Source organism: Pistacia vera, unplaced genomic scaffold, assembly GCF_008641045.1.
Source record: "Pistacia vera cultivar Batoury unplaced genomic scaffold, PisVer_v2 Contig464, whole genome shotgun sequence".
Taxonomy (NCBI): Eukaryota; Viridiplantae; Streptophyta; class Magnoliopsida; order Sapindales; family Anacardiaceae; genus Pistacia; species Pistacia vera.
In genome coordinates this window covers 30,072-47,293 of record NW_022196295.1, presented here as the reverse complement: position 1 = coordinate 47,293, position 17,222 = coordinate 30,072, and the positions used below count along the sequence as shown (strand labels likewise).

General features: G+C 35.0%; 1 protein-coding gene and 1 pseudogene across 1 annotated transcript; both read left to right on the top strand.

Moving 5' to 3' along the window:
• The first annotated feature begins 1,482 nt into the window (after positions 1–1,482).
• On the top strand, positions 1,483–5,746 carry LOC116145624 (UPF0183 protein At3g51130-like). Its single transcript, XM_031431071.1, has 14 exons — positions 1,483–1,624; positions 1,864–1,946; positions 2,161–2,235; positions 2,441–2,508; positions 2,585–2,690; positions 2,788–2,848; positions 2,938–3,104; positions 3,239–3,301; positions 3,587–3,634; positions 3,723–3,836; positions 3,983–4,082; positions 4,163–4,230; positions 5,009–5,113; positions 5,267–5,746. Exons 1-14 carry the CDS (start codon positions 1,522–1,524, stop codon positions 5,312–5,314), a joined length of 1,209 nt encoding a protein of 402 aa, XP_031286931.1. The 5' UTR covers positions 1,483–1,521; the 3' UTR covers positions 5,315–5,746.
• An 8,980-nt stretch (positions 5,747–14,726) lies between these two features.
• Positions 14,727–17,222, top strand: LOC116145625 (annotated as a pseudogene).

Sequence of the window (17,222 nt, the reverse complement as noted above, 5' to 3'; positions counted from 1 at the left end):
TTAGACAAGTATCCCATAATTACAGGACATTATTAGGACAATTCAATAGAGATTTATCTTTTTTTTTTTTTTTTTAATAAGATTCTAATTATCTTCAAATTACCCCCTCTTATAAAATGAATCACCTTCAACCAGTAGCCTTGTGACCAGATAATAAGACTTTAGCTATCTAGGTGGGTTATTAGAAATCTTGTGTTCAAGTTTCATAAAGCAGTCACCTACCAAATTTATGACTTACCTGACTCATTAGACATACAGAGTGTTTAATGGACTCCCATAATTAGTTGACCCGGTTAAAAAAAAAAAAAAAAAAAAAAAGATCTTAAATGTTGATTAATTATTTTTGAAATTTTAGTAAAACCATCTATTAATTTTTTTACAATAATATTATACTTACAAAGAAATCTTACAAAGATTTTCATACAAAGTGAGGTGGCAAAAAATGAATAAAAGAGTGAAACAAAAGTCAAACTCATTAAATTTACTCTTCCATTCATTTTTTGTCACCTCACTTTGTATGAAGATCTTTGTAAAATTTCTTTGTATGTGTAGTATTACTCAATTTTTTAAATTCAAAAGACAAGTTATATAGTACTAAAGTCGCACCTTATTTATTATTATTATTTTTTTTTTTTTGAACTTAGGAGGTTATGGCTATGGTAAGACCAAATATATGGGGAGGTAGAAAAGTATCAAGAATAAAATTATTGTATGGCTAAAGTTTACCAAATTAAGGAGTAACATTTATAAAATTGAGTAAACGACTTTTTCCCACCTAAGGTTTGCCTTAACGACGCTTTCCCACCTAAAAAGTTTCAAAATACCAATTTCTTACCCAAAGTTTATATTCGGTTAATACCCAAAATACACTTTACTTTCTCAGTTGGTGTTCCATAAGTTACCATAAGTTGGGTTTGTAAAGTGGACAATGGAGGACGGTAGATCAAATAGTGGTGATTGATTGAATATTTGTCTTCGAAATCAACCGAAAATCAGCTAAAAATAAGAAACCCTAGCTTTATGTGGTTGACAATTGGCGAGAAATCAAGTGTCGGAGTGAGAGGGTTTTGTAAAGAGGAGACTGAAGGTTCAAATGGTGATGACAAAGAGAATTTTCACTGTCGAAATTGGCTTTGAGTAGTAACAGAATATTAACTTTGGGTGGGAAAGTGGTAGTTTGAAACTTCTTGGGTTGAAAAGTGTCATCCAGGCAAACCTTGGGTGGGTCGTTCATTCTTTTAAAGTTTTAACAAAAATCACCGAATTTAGGGTTTCCTAAATTGTAAGAGACAAGTTATATAACTGAATTAGGAAAGAATAGCTTTCAGGGGCAGACTTACGTGGTCCAATATCCAAGGTGTCAACTTGACGTGTGATCTTTGGCAATCTACGCGAACCGTGTAGAGATTGGCCTCGATTCGTACACACATAAAAACGCTCAAGTTAACGCATGCTAGTTTCTTTCGCGAACCCGACGGAGATTTTCCAGTAGAGAAGAAAACCTACCGAATCTCAGTACCAATGTTGCAGAGTCAGCGTTCTAGACGACGTTGCGAGGGCACGGCCATGGGCGCCATCGTTCTCGATCTCCGGCCCGGTCAAGGCATCGGACCTTTTTCTCTCGGTAATCATTTTAATTAATTCAATCGGATTAGACTATGATTAGTCAATTACTCTTTGGATTGATCCGAATCGAATCCGGACTCTTTGTAATTGATTAGGGAAGGTTATTGTTATTCAGCTAATTCGTTCAAATTTTAATCTTTTTTGTGTCGATTAAGTAATGATCATGAGATGTAAATTAAATTTTTAGGGAATTAAATTTCATACGCTCTGTTTTGATTGATTTGAATATTGTTCTAGGGATGCCGATATGCGAGGCATTTGCTCAAATAGAACAGCAGCCCAACATTTACGACGTGGTTCATGTGAAGTATTTTGACGAGGTTTGGCTGAAAGAATTAAGTTAAATACCATGCACATTTATGTAATAGATGAATTTAACAATTACTTTTATTATATTGCAAAAACGTTAAATTAATATTTACTTTAATTGGTCATTTTTTAACACATTATAGTTTGTATGGTTAGGGAAATGATGGGGTTAATATGTTAATGAGTTAATGACTTAGAATTTATTGCTGTGCCTGTTTTATGTAGGAGCCACTTAAGCTTGATATTGTTATTAGCTTCCCAGATCACGGTTTTCACCTACGTTTTGATCCTTGGTCTCAGGTAGTACTGTTTCCCGTATAATCTCCCTTTATTTTACTTGTTTATCTATATTTTTGGATGTGCTACATATCTGTTGAGATTATTAATATTACTTCACCATTGCCTATTGTATGTCAATTATAATTACTGCTATCTTAACACTGTCAAAGTAAGTATGTAAATGTTTCAAGTTTTTTGAATTTTCTAACTTTGAATGCTGTATCAGAGATTACGCCTTATTGAAATTTTTGATATCAAACGGCTTCAAATGCGCTACGCGACTTCTTTGATTGGGTGGGTTGTGTTCTGAACTTTAGTTTTCAGTGTTTTAGTTTAGTAATTTACTAATAAAACATACTCCTAAACACAGGGGTCCATCAACTCTTGCTACTTTTGTAGCTGTATATGCGCTTTTTGGACCAACTTTTCCTGGAATTTATGACAAAGACAGAAGTGTTTATACACTGTTCTACCCAGTATGTACCCCGAATGCATAATTACCTGCATACCAATTATATTTCTGAAAATATGCATACTTTGTTCTGGTATTTATTTGACGTTGGTATTTTGCAGGGGTTGTCCTTTGCTTTTCCCATTCCCAGCCAGTATGCAGATTGCTGCCATGACAGAGAAGGTGTTAATACACTATATTCCACTAATTTAAACTTGTGTTACCAGATTTTAAGTTCTAAGTTGTTAACAATATCTCATTTTTCTTGAAAGCCGAGTTGCCGTTAGAGTTTCCAGATGGCACTACACCAGTTACTTGTCGTGTGTCTATATATGACAGTTCTCCAGACAAGAAAGTTGGTGTTGGATCAGTAATGGATAAGGCTATTGCTCCTCCAATGCCTCCTGGAAGCCTGTACATGGAAGAGGTGCATGCTAAGGTTTGAAATCATTAATCACAAGCTCTGCTTTTATTTCAGTTTATATATTTTATCTTAATTTAGTGAATTCCTACTTGCTTTACTTTTATCTATAGTTTCCAATTCAAAATTAGTGAACTACATTGCATTTTCAGCTTGGGGAGGGGTTATGCTTTACTGTTGGGGGCCAGCATATTCCTTTTGGTGCATCACCACAGGTACATTTTAGATTTTATGTTGTTTTGCGTAGTATGTTGTGCATAAGATCTTTTGTTGTTTTGTAACCTAATTCTACTAGTTCATGCTTACATTTTTCCTTTCACATTGCGTACTAGCTATTAAACTTCAATTGAAATTAACAGTTTTTGGTGACTAGTATTGTCATTCTTAGTTTTAAACTTGCATTGAAGGAACTTGCAATGGTTTTGATAAATCATGCTTTTCACTCCTCTTAGACAAGGTAAAAATGTATGGAACCTAAAGTGGCTTCCTCTTTTATGCAGGATGTGTGGACTGAACTAGGCCGCCCTTGTGGAATCCATCAAAAGCAGGTTTTCTTGAGTAACGGACTTTTGACATGAAGTGTCAGGCTATTATATAGAATTTGACTTGTTAATTTAGATTTTGTTAGCCTTACAGGTAGACCAAATGGTGATTCACTCAGCCTCAGACCCTAGGCCACGGACAACGCTCTGTGGCGATTACTTCTACAACTACTTTACTCGTGGTTTGGACATTTTATTTGATGGCCAGGTACGTTCTCCTCTAGTTGAAAGTGTTTTGAGAAATGCCTGAATTGTTTAAACTATCATTTATTTTTTGATTCTTTTATGTTCATGATATATTGATTCATAATCTTGGCTCTATGGAGTTATTGAACAATAGTTGTGGCTTTGCAGACCCATAGAATTAGAAAGTTTGTTCTACATACAAACTATCCTGGTCATGCTGATTTCAATTCATATGTGAAGTGCAATTTTATTGTCCTTGGTTCCGAATGTAAGTTTCGTATCAAAGGGTTTTGTTAAAGGCTGTTTTTGGCTCAGAAATTAATTGACTACCTCTTTTCTTGTCTGCAGTTGAGGGTACAGACGCACATAGCTATAAGAACAAGATTACTCCCAGCACTAAATGGGAGCAGGTGAAGGTAATATCCTTGTAAATAGAATATCTTAATGCTCTTAATGTTTGCATTAAGGGATCTAATAAAGAAGACCTTTGTGTAAAAATTTGACAGCGTGACCTGCTCTAGAAAACGTACATTTTTGTCCCCTCTTAGGCCTAAAACCTTTGTTAGCTGGAGCTCTTCCTTAATGGCTTAATGCTTGTAGCTAGGACAAACTATAAGAGGATATTTTGTTAAACTATTTGGAAAAATCATGTTAAGCAGTTTAAGAAGGATTAAATAAGCAGCATGGGTTAGATTACACAAGAAGGTTTCAATTATCCTATTGTAATTTTTTTAATTTTCATTTTAGTTTCTTTTGCTGTTTTTTAGTAGTTTTTTTTTTTTTCAAAAAACTTTAGTGATCTATAATGTTGTTTCTTTCATGTTTTTCCTGTTTGATCTCCATGGTTTTCAACTTGTGAACCTTTGGTCATGATTTTAAGATGCTCCACTACAGTTATTTTGTTGTCTCTATAGCGTGATTATTTTAGATGTTTGATGGTTGTTTTAGTTGTGTAAAATTTTGAGTGGATTTATTTGTTTCACTTGAGTTTCTTTTAAAATTTGGTGGTGTTTAGGTGTGATTATCTGAATGTATGCCAAGGTATGAGCTTTCAGAGTCATTCTCGCACTTGATGTCAGGATGATTGGTTGAGTTCTCACTGTGGTTTATTGATATCGAGATTTTGCTTGCCACTCACAGTTCACAACTTTTGTCATTTTCCTTGTGGTAATAAATGTGTGTACTTTCCTACAGGAGATCCTTGGAGATTGTGGTAGAGCAGCTATACAGACACAAGGGTCAACTAACAATCCTTTCGGATCCACTTTTGTGTATGGCTATCAAAATATTGCATTTGAGGTTAGCAATTGGGATATTCTTCTATTTACCTTGATTACCCTCTATTATTAATGCTATCTTCATCATGATGCAATACTAATTTGCTAATTTTTAGTTTAGTTCAAACTATGTTGTGAGGAATTATTGCTTATAATTCTCTCTTTTGATTGGTAGGTGATGAAGAATGGCTATATTGCAACTGTAACTCTTTTTCAATCATGATAAATATTACTTCCCCCGGTATGCTTCTCCTGCGTAACCCCATTTACTAGTAGTGCTGTGTGTGCTGTGCTATTTTAGACTTCTACTTGTCCAACTACTAGCACTAGAGCCTTGAATTTAGGCTTTCTAAATTGCTGTCGGTCAATATGGTTGATGATTTGATTTTTCTTTAGGTTTGTCCCATCTGGTTGATGTCAATTCACAATAAAAGGGCGGTGCATTTGTATGGTCGTGTCTAAACCCAAATAAGTCAAATTAGGGGAAAAAGTGTCACCATTGTACAGCTATGTGTATTAATTTGTACAGTTATTCTTAATTGTAATTACTACGTGGCTTCTTTAGTTTACTTTTATAGAATTGAAACAATGTACTTTGTTCTCAAGTTGTTTTTTTTTTTTTTAAGCTTTAAGACTACTTTGTCCATTCCTGCAATGATCTTCTCGTGGCTCATGCTTCTTAACTTTGGGCTTCTTAACTTTGGGTTTGGTGTACCAACGTTAACTTTGTTTGACAATAATTTTTACCGTTCCTATACCTTGGTTTCTCCTGCCATTACATGTGGCATTTGAAAATTCTTGATAATTTTTATATGGCCTTTTCGCTTTGAATGTTTTGACCAGAACTTAAACATGTCCGGAAAGCTTAAAAGACACTTTGGTTTTAAAGAGATTATGAAAACATTGAACTTCGAAGGTACTTCGAAGGTAGACCTAGCAAAACAGGTGGGTGGGCTGGGTCAAACGGGTACGGGCCTTATACGGGTTGATATATGTGAGTCCAATATTTTGGATCCGTGCCCTAACCTATACGGATACGGGTGGACCTGTTTTTTCTCTCTGCAGATTTTAGTTTTAACAGTTTCACCCCTAACAGTTTTCAATTATGACAATTACACCCCCAAAATTCGTGCAGTTTTAATTTTTTACATTTATACCCCTAAATCAACTACTCTACATTCAATTCAATTAAGAATATAAACAAATAGGAACCAAAATAAACAAATAACATATAAACAAACAATAACATATAATACAACCAATAATGGTGTGTCTGTATATCGTTACATCAATTTAACCAAGTAAGAAAACAAGGATACCTAGCCGTAGCATTTGCAATCGGTACAACATTTAACAAATTTGATAATTTTTTTCCCTAATAGGAATCTTGTTGCTTACATTACTCGTGCAACCACAAAACTTGGAACAAAGCTAGCTCCCTTCATGGCAGCTTTTTCATCAAAGGGACCCAATAAAGTAACCCCAGAGATACTTAAGGTATAATTGGCAACTCAGTTTCTTTAAACATAGATCTTGAGCCATCTGAATGGGATAATAATTAGATTTGTACATATGTTCAGCCTGATATCACAGCTCCAAGAGTGAGTGTTCAGCCTGATTGGAGTCCTGTAGCAATTAAATCTGTAATGACTTCAATCTGTAATGAGTTGGAAATTTGTAACTCCTTTAGCTTAGAAAGCCCTGATAAAGGTGGAAAATTAGAGGTTAAATAAACTAGCCAAACATAAAAAATTTAGAGACAATAATTCATGCCAAATTCTTCACTCGGTCTTCAACCAAAAAGAAAAGAAAGCATATAAACTATTTATCGAAAAGACTGTTAAAAACATACTAAAAAACACACCAATAGAAATAAAAAAACAACGAAAAACACGAACCCAGCTAACATAATCAATTCAAAAAATCAGCAAGACAAAATAGTTAAATTCTGGGGTAGCATGGCATTCATGGCTCATTTTGAGAAAAATAAATAAATAAATCCACATAAACCATCATTAGCAACTATACTAAAGACAGTAGAAAAACTTACCATGAACATCAACCACCACTTCCCCCCTCTCAAAACCCACCCTCACACCACCTTCCCTCACTCACCGTTTATTGTCCAATGGCCTTTCTTTTACTGCCCTCAAGCTGTTTGTGGAAAGCCCCCACCAACCCTCCATTCCGCACCGCCGACTTTTCAAGCCAGATTTCCGATTGATTTCTTTGGCTAGAAATTCCCCAAACCTCTATCACACTCCCCCAACCCATTCTACAAAACCTTACCTCTAATTATCATCCCTTGCTCTCTGATCATCAATCCATGCTTCGCGCAACCATTCAACTTCCAGGCCAATTTCCAGTCATTTCCAGTGTCAAATCCACCTTGAAACCACCACCAGAATCCCCATCCTATCCCTCTATAAAATTGGTCGAATTCACGTTGCCTTTATGCAACCCACTCCCACTTGTGTGCTTCACCGTATTATGCCAAATCAACCTGAATCCAATGTTGTTGAGCATCCCCCACCGCCCCAACAGACTCCCACAATCCCCTCAACAAAACCCCTCTCTTTCCTGAGCAATTCCACCCCCTACTGCTAACCACCACGCACGGTTGACTAGCGTGATTCCAACATTTTTTCGGTCGATCCAATTTTGACACCCTATCCACACCACCCCATTGGCTCATCAACTTCCCCCACAAAGCCCTTAACCTCGACCCTAGCAGCCCACCATTCATCGTCCGCCACTCACCTAGGATTTATAGCATTTTTTTTTAAATTGGTTGTTAAGGATTTTTGTTTGATAAAATTGAAGTTTGGGGTTTGTTTGAGGGATTAATTGAAGTGTTTTTTATAGTGGAACGTTGATTTTGGTGGTCAAAACTCGAGTAGTGGTACCTGGTGATTGTTGGTTGGGACGTTCCCACAACAGCTTGAGGGTGGCAAAAGAAGCCGGTGGTGACAAATGGTGAGTGGGGGAAGGTGGTGTGAGGGTAGGTTTTGAAGAGGGGGGATGTGGTGGTTTGGTGGTTTTCGATGAGGGAATCAGTCGAAAATGGCTACAAAGAAAGGGGGTTGCAAGACGAATGACACCGTTTTTTGCGAATGACCGGGAGCATGGTGGCGGGAAGTCTGGGGAAAGTAAGGACGGTGTAAGAAAAGTGAAGGACTTGTTGTAGGTGGAAAAGTAGCCAGAAAATGGCTAAAACCGCCGAGTGTGGTGGTGGTGGTTGGAATGGGGTGAATGACACTTTGGTAATAGCATCTGTCAAACCCACAGTCACTAACAGTGTTATTTATAAGTGTGGTATTCTAATAAATGAAACTAGTGATATTAATTTAGAATTTCCTAAACCTCGGTGAAAATATGTTGTTTACTCTCTATTTAATAGAAATCGTGTCTCTATCTCAAGTCTCAACACTAGTAATATTCAACCTTAAATTAATAAACAAAATAAAATAAATGATATATTGCGTTAGTGAGTATTCGGTTTTTGAATAGACATCAACCTTTCACATACAGATAGTCAGTGTTGTAGTCATTGAATTGAGAGATACTTTTCTCCGTTAAATGAAGGCAATCCAATAAGAATAAATAGAAAGAAGGAATTTGAAAGGCGGAAGTGAAGAAGACGAAGACGAAGAAGATAGGTAGGCATTTCACTTTAGTGATAAGGATTTAAAGAGTTCCTGTATATAAGAATTTAATACCAAGAAACGCCACGTATGATAATGGACGATGGGCCATCACAAAAAAAATTACCCTAAAAGACCTTTAGCATTAGGCCTTTAAGCAATTGTCGAGGAGTTGAGGTCGAGCTATCACTATGACAAGTGGTTCACTGATGAATGGAGTGCTGTTGTGGACCATACCCACTCTCACTCTCTCAAATCAAAATCCAATCACTGAAATTATTTATTTGTTCTTCTTTGGGTAATTTCGTAATTTCACAATTGATTTATCTCTTTACTCAATCTACTATTGATTATTCTCTTCATTTGAAATTGACGTATAATAGTATAATTCATTTTATTTTGGAACATCTTCCAAGATCAGATTACTTTGATGGATAAGGTACAGTTTACTTTATGTAGAGAATAAACGAGTCACTCCCAAGGAGGGATGAATCTATGACCATGTCTTTTTTCTTTTCTTTTTTTCTAAAACAGTTGTTGTGTTTGTTTTATTATTTTGATATATTTTTGATATTTTTAAAGTATGTTGGGATAACAAATACGATTTAAAAATTACAAAACACTTCTTAGTTTGTTAAATAATTGAACACTCCTGTAATAAAATATTAAAAATTACAAAACACCGTCTCTATCCATTAAATTTTGGCAGCCACCACCATCACCGAAAGTGACCAGAGTTGCCGTATCGATCCACGATTAGCTGGATCCGACTGGAAAATAGCAGATCTATGGTCAGATCTAGTCATATTGATTGTCAACGACATCCATATCTTAGCGTGTTGTGATGACCAACTACACCAATATTTGGACTTTTTCTATCAGATCCATGGTGGATCTGGTCAGAAAATGATGATCGGTATACTACTGGCTAGATCCAGTCGGTAGTGTCCGTCATCATACCAGTTCTGATTACCTTCCAGGATAGTGGCTAAATTTGGCAAATGTGAGTGGGCGATATGTTTTTATTAATTTTTAAACTTTTTTCTGAGATTTTTAGTTAATTAATAAACTTAAAGGGTTTAAAAATAGTTAAGAAAATATAATAGTATTTCAGAATAGTAAAACAAGCTAATATTTTAGAAATAGTGAATAAGATAGTTAAAAAATTTTAAACAAATAACCCTATTTATCACGTGTAAAGCATTATCTTATGACACAATTTCATTACCTTTTCAATTATATAATAAATTAATCATAATTCATAAACTCCGATATATTACTTTAGTGAATTGTACTTAGGTGCTACGTAGTCAGGTTTGGATCACATCAATGATGGGGATTTTTTTGTTCTTAGTGAGTTGGCTAATGGATTCCTCATGAATTTCCATTACCCCCTTGTCATATGTAACATCAAGAATACACTTATAATGCATATAAACCTAGTACTCTAAATCCCAGCTCGGCCTAGTTGGCTTGACCGTTCGAATTTGGGAATCGAGAGCTTGGTCGACCGTTACACTGAAACTAAGGATGGGAAATAATCCAAAAACTAATCTGAACCAAAAACCGAATAAAATTATGTTTTTTTACAAATCGGTTCGGTTTTTTTGTTTAGAGAAATATCTCAAACCATTAATCGGGACCAGTTTTTAAAACCGGTTATACACTTACCCCCTAAGTAAGAAAGCATATGCAAACCCTTGTTTTTTTTTCAATATTCCTTATCTCACTTCTCTTCTTCACCTCCAAGCTCCAATCTGCACACATGTCGGATCCAAAAATTTCCCTCTATGGAGGCAAAAAATTAACCAAAAAAAATAAAACCAATCATATTCATACTTATTTTTTTCATTATGATGAGCTTCAACAAAAAGTGTACAAAATACAAATAAATTCTTCAAAAACACAATTTTTTGTAAAAATAAACAATTTTTCTACAATTGTCCTCAACCAGTTTTTATATTCTGAAACCTTGAATAATATCTCTCAACACTGTACAAATACATTCTTACTTAAATAGATGACCAAGCAATCATTCTCATTATTTCCATTTGATTGCGTAACCAACTTTTCACAAGATTCATTGCAGAAAAAGTCCCTTTCAACGATCACAGTGCAACTAGTAGAACCAATGCAATTTTCACAAGCTTTACCCAACAGATACAAAATGTCTTTTTTTTTTTTTTTTAAATTAAAGACTAAATCTTAGGCAAATCATCAATTCCTTCTAACTCAGCGAAATTCATCACAAGAAGCTGTCTCATAAGTCCTAATATGGTTCTCAATACCCACAACTCAAGTGTAGAAAAATCAGTTGGATAGCTGGACAACGGATCAACTTATGCTTGTCAAAAGCAGGAATGAATACTTGGATCTAACATGTCATACAAAGAAGCAATTCAGTACTAACCTTAGTGAACGAGTGTTAAGTTCTTGAAGTTACATATCTATCCCTGTATAAAATAATTCAACTCGATAGTGATGCAAATTTTTCATGTGCTCAACTCTTCGTCTTGGCTGCCTTCGAATTACAAACATATCATCCATATTTAAAAGGACATATCATGTTTTTGGCAAAATAAGAAATTTCACTCAATAAAGATTTCCACCTTCATCTCTAACATTGTAACCGTTGTTTAAGACTTTGACTAAGCCATAGCATTTACAATGTCTTGACTTTTTCTCTGCAATGCTTGTGGCAACTACATTATTAATTGCCATATCTTTTCATCATATGCAAGCTAAATGCAAAATCAAGGAATAGAACTCACTAATAGTTTAGGGGTGAAATCAAATCAAGTCAAGTATTTGGTAAATCGAACTCACCGATCTCTATAGTACCGAGTTCAAGTTCGAGTTCAAGCCTGATCGAACTTGAGAATCAAGTTCAAACTCGAACTTGTACTTGAAATTGGAAATTGAATTCGAATTCAAGTTCCTATAATATCGAGCTTTTTCGATTTTTAGGTCGAGTTTTTATTCGAGTTTTATTCGATGTTCAAGTTCGAACTCGATTTCAAGTTCAGCTACAGGGGTGGATTTGCAAATTTTTAACTTTTAAATTACATATGACCCTATTACTTTAAAAACTGTCAACTTCACCATCGAGCTTGGAATACTCGCGAATAATTGATCAGTTTTACTCGTTAACTACGCTAACTCGACTTGACTAATCGGAGTCGAGTTTAAGCCAACATCAAGTATAGTTAAGTGGCTCGACTTGATTTTCACCCTTAAATAGTACATGCTTCACCCTTTTTCAGGATTTAAACGATTGTGTAAACCCAATAGCTCTTATTCATTTCATTTCACCCCCAATAAATTTTTAAAAAGTGAAATCCTCTTATATAAAATAAAATCACAAAGAATTGTAATAAATATATTATATTAAAAAAAGGGGTTTTACAAAAATAAAATCCAAACTTACGGGGAGGCCGGCTATTCCGTTCTCAAAATCTCAAAGATTTATAAGGATAAAATTTAAATAAATAAATAGAAATAGAAATAGGAACTCTGAAATTTTAAAAAATTGAGTGGGGGCCGTGGTCCCCACTCATCTCATTTAAATCGGCCCCTGTCTGCACATACACACTCCACATAGCAGACTCCACTCACTCCATTCCATATTCAAGTCTTCATTCTTTCATTCTTTGCACTTCGCCTTCGGCAGCACCTAGCAGCTCCACCCACAGTGAGTTGACAGTCCAGCAGCAGCACCATTCAACATTCTTTTTGTGTTTCCCCGACAGTCCAGCAGTACACCATTCAGCATCCATTTCGCGTTTCGCCAACAGTCCATTAGCAGCACCATTCAACTGAGTTTCTTCTTTCTTATTTTTTTCCTATTTTACAAAATAACAAAAATATCCATACCTTAGAGCTTTAACTTTACCATTTTGTCAAGCTCACTTTCAGTTTCCTCCCAATTTTTAATTTTAATGGTAGTTTTGTACTGGAAGTCTGTATCCCAGTTAGAAATATTAAATAGAGCATTGTTATTGTTTGAAGGTGGAACTGGTGAGGATTGAATGCCATTCAGTAAGAAACTGCTATTTTTTTTTTCTTCTTTCTGGTATAGATTGATAGTAAGAGATTCCTTTGAATTTTATTGAAAAGATTGTCTAAAGACAGTGAAGTGGCTGTTGATTCTTTGGTTGTGTCTTAAGGCCTCCATTAGTTCATGAAACGTATGTGTAGACAGATTTTGGATTCTTCAATTTTTGTAGCTATGTGTCAACTTCCTCTTCCTCAGGTCAAACTTAACATTTTTACACCGTTTTATATTATATAAAATAATAATATTTGAATTTAGGGACTTAAATAAACTAGATTTTATGGATTAATTTAAAAACCGGTTAACCGGATCGAACCGAATTTTGGTCGGTTTACAAGCGTTTATAATCGAAACTGTCCGGTTTTCGGTTTGCATTTTCTCTAAACCGAAATCTGGTTCGGTTTTACAAATCTGGTTCGATTAACCGATTATCCACCCCTACTGGAAACCTGTTATTAGTAAATTCACAGTTCAACTAATGGAGTGTATTTATCGATAGGTGTATGAATGGAATTCTTAAAAAATATCTATGAACTTATTTGTAAAGTCTAATGTTATATTCACAAGATTATTAAATATAGTTTTGATTCTAATTTCTAATGTCCGGGCTATCACCTTATTGAATTTTATAGTCTTTCTCATCCATTAGTATTTATGATAGGTTTCTTCATCAGACAGTATCCCATGATTACAGGACATGATTAGGATAATTCAATAGGGATTTATCCCTTTTTTTTTTTTTAAGATTCTAATTATCTTCGAATTACCTCCTTTTTAAAATGAACACTTTCAACCACTAATTTTGTGACCACATAAAGACTTTAGTTATCTAGGTGGATTATTTGAATCTTGTGTTCGAGTTTCATAAAGCAGTCACCTACCATATTTATGACTTACCTAACTCATTAGATATAAGAGTGTTCAATGGACTCCCTTAGTTACCGGTGAACAAAAAAAAAAAAAAAAAAAAGATCTTAAATGTTGATAATTATTTTGAAATTTTAGTAAAGCCATCCATTAAATTTTTTTTTAATTTAAAAGATGATTATATAGTACTAAGTCGCACATTTTTTTTTTTTTTTTTTTTTTTTTTAAATTAGGAGGTTATGGTGTGGTAACCAAATAATAGGGGAGGTAGGAAAGTATCAAGATAAAATTATTGTATGGCTAAAATTTACCAATTAAGGATAACATTATTAAAATTGAGTAAACGCCTTTTTCCCCACCTAAGGTTTGCCTTAATGACAGTTTTCCACCCAAAAAGTTTCAAAATACCAATTTCCTACCCAAAGTTTATGTTATGTTAATACCCAAAATACACTTCTTTTCTTTATTGGTGTTTTGCAAGTTACCATAAGTTGTGTTTGTAAAGCGACAATGGAGGACGGTGGATCAAATGGTGGTGATCGATTGAATATCGTCGCTGAAATCAGTTAAGAACAAACCCTAGCTTTACGTGGTTCAATTGGCGAGAAATCAGGTATCGGAGTGAGAAGAGTTTTATAGAGAGGAGATTGAAGGTTCAAATTTTGGTGACGAAGAGGATTTTCGCTGCCGAATTGGCTTTGAGTAGTAACAGAATTAACTTTGGATGGAAAAGTGGTAGTTTGAAACTTCTTTGGTTGACAAGGCCATTAGGGCCAACTTGGGTCGGTCTTATTCTTTTAAAATTTAAACAATAATCACCGAATTTAGGGTTTCCTAAATTGTGACAGCAAGTTATATAACTGATAGGAAAGATAACTTTCAGGGGCAGACTTACGTGGTCCAATCCCAGGTTCAACTTGACGTGTGATCTTTCAATCTAAGCGAACCGTGTAGAGATTGGCCTCGATTCGTATACACATAAAAACGCTCAAGTTAACGCATGCTAGTTTTTCTTCGCGAAACCGACGGAGATTTCCAGTAGAGAGAAGACCTACCGAATCTCAGTACCAATGTTGCAGAGTCACGTTCTAGACGACGTTGCGAGGGCACGGCCATGGGCGCCATCGTTCTCGATCTCCGGCCGGTCAAGCTCGGACCTTTCTCTCGGTAATCATTTTAATTAATTCAATCGGATTAGACTATGATTAGTCAATTACTCTTTGGATTGATCCGAATCGAATCCGGACTCTTTGTAATTGATTAGGGAAGGTTATTGTTATTCAGCTAATTCGGTCAAATTTTAATATTTTTGTGTCGATTAAGTAATGATCATGAATGTAATTAAATTTTTAGGGAATTAAATTTCATACGCTCTGTTTTGATTGATTTGAATATTGTTCTAGGGATCCTCGATATGCGAGCATTTGCTCAAATAGAACGCAGCCCAACATTTCGCGACGTGGTTCATGTGAATTATTTTGACGAGGTTTGGCTGAAAGAATTAAGTTAAATACCATGCACATTATGTATAGATGAATTTAACATTACTTTTATTATATTGCAAAAACGTTAAATTAATATTTACTTTAATTGGTCATTTTTAACACTTATAGTTTGTATGGTTAGGTAATGATGGGGTTAATATGTTATGAGTTAATGACTTAGAATTTATTGCTGTGCCTGTTTTATGTAGAGCCCACTTAGCTTGATATTGTTATTAGCTTCCCAGATCACGGTTTTCACCTACGTTTTGATCCTTGGTCTCAGAGTACTGTTTCCTGTATATCTCCTTTTATTTTACCTGTTTACTATTTTTGGATGTGCTACAATCTGTTAGTTATTATATTACTTCACCATTGCCTATTGTATTTCAATTATAATTACTGCTATCTTAACCTGTCAAAGTAATGTATGTAATGTTTCAAGTTTTTTGAATTTTCTAACTTGAATGCTGTTCAGATATTACGCCTTATTGAATTTTTGATATCAAACGCTTCAAATGCCTATGGCTTCTTTGATTGGGTGGGTTTGTGTCTGAACTTTAGTTTTCAGTGTTTTAGTTTAGTAATTTACTAATAAAACATACTCCTAATACAGGGGTCCATCACTCTTGCTACTTTTGTAGCTGTATATGCGCTTTTTGGAACCAACTTTTCGGGAATTTATGACAAAGACAGAAGTTTTTATACACTGTTCTACCCAGTATGTACCCTGACTGCATAATTACTGCGTGCTATTTATATTTTTAAATATGCATACTTTGTTCTGGTATTTATTTGATGGTATTTTGCAGGGGTTGTCCTTTGCTTTTCCCCATTCCCAGCCAGTATGCAGATTGCTGCCATGACAGAGAAGGTGTTAATACACTATTCCAACTAATTTAAACGTTGGTTACCAGATTTTAGTTCTAAGTTGTTAACCATATCTCATTTTTCTTGAAAGCCGAGTTGCCGTTAGAGTTTCCAGATGGCACTACACCAGTACTTGTTCGTTGTCATATATGACATTGTCTCCAGACAAGAAAGTTGGTGTTGGATCAGTAATGGATAAGGCTATTGCTCCTCCAATGCCTCCTGGAAGCTGTACAGGGAAGAGGTGCATGCTAAGGTTTGAAATCATTAATCACGAGCTCGCTTTTATTTCAGTTTTATATATTTGATCTTAATTTGTGAATTTCTACGTGCTTTACTTTTTATCTATAGTTTTCCAATTCAAAATTAGTGAACTACATATTTGCATTTTCAGCTTGGGGAGGAGTTATACTTTACTGTTTGGGGGCCAGCATATTCCTTTGGTGCATCACCTCAGGTACATTTTAGATTTTATGTTGTTTTGCGTAGTTGTTGTGCATAAGATCTTTGTTGTTTTGTAACCTAATTCTACTAGTTCATGCTTACATTTTTCCTTCTCACATTGCGTACTAGCTATTAAACTTCATTGAAATTAACAGTTTTTGGTGACTAGTATTGTCATTCTTAGTTTAAAACTTGCTTGAAGGACTTGCAATGGTTTTGATAATCATGCTTTTCACTCCTCTTAGACAAGGTAAAATTATGGAACCTAAAGTGGCTTCCTCTTTTCATGCAGGATGTGTGGACTGAACTAGGCCGCCCTTGGGAATCCTCCAAGCAGGTTTTCTGGATACGACTTTTGACATGAAGTGTCAGCTATTATATAGAATTTGACTTGTTAATTTAGATTTGTTAGCCTTACAGGTAGACCACTGGTGATTCACTCATCCTCACCCTAGGCCACGGACACGCTCTGTGCGATACTTCTACAACTACTTTACTCGTGGTTTGGAGCATTTTATTTGATGGCCAGGTACGTTCTCCTCTAGTTAAAGTGTTTTAGAAATGCCTGAATTGTTTAAACTATCATTTATTTGTTGATTCTTTATGTTCATGATATATTGATTCTAATCTTGTCTATGAAGTTATTACAATAGTGTGTGGCTTTGCAGACCCATAGAATTAGAAAGTTTGTTCTACATAAAACTATCCTGGTCATCTGATTTCAATTCATATGTGAAGTGGCAATTTTATTGTCCTTGGTTCCGAATGTAG

Excerpts from the sequence above, each read along its gene's own strand:
- LOC116145624 (XM_031431071.1), top strand. The coding sequence starts at position 1,522 with ATGTTGCAGAGTCAGCGTTCTAGACGACGTTGCGAGGGCACGGCCATG. Across the intron at positions 1,947-2,160 it reads ATGTGAAGTATTTTGACGAG|GAGCCACTTAAGCTTGATAT; the intron begins GTTTGGCTGAAA and ends TGTTTTATGTAG. Across the intron at positions 3,635-3,722 it reads GTGGAATCCATCAAAAGCAG|GTAGACCAAATGGTGATTCA; the intron begins GTTTTCTTGAGT and ends TTAGCCTTACAG.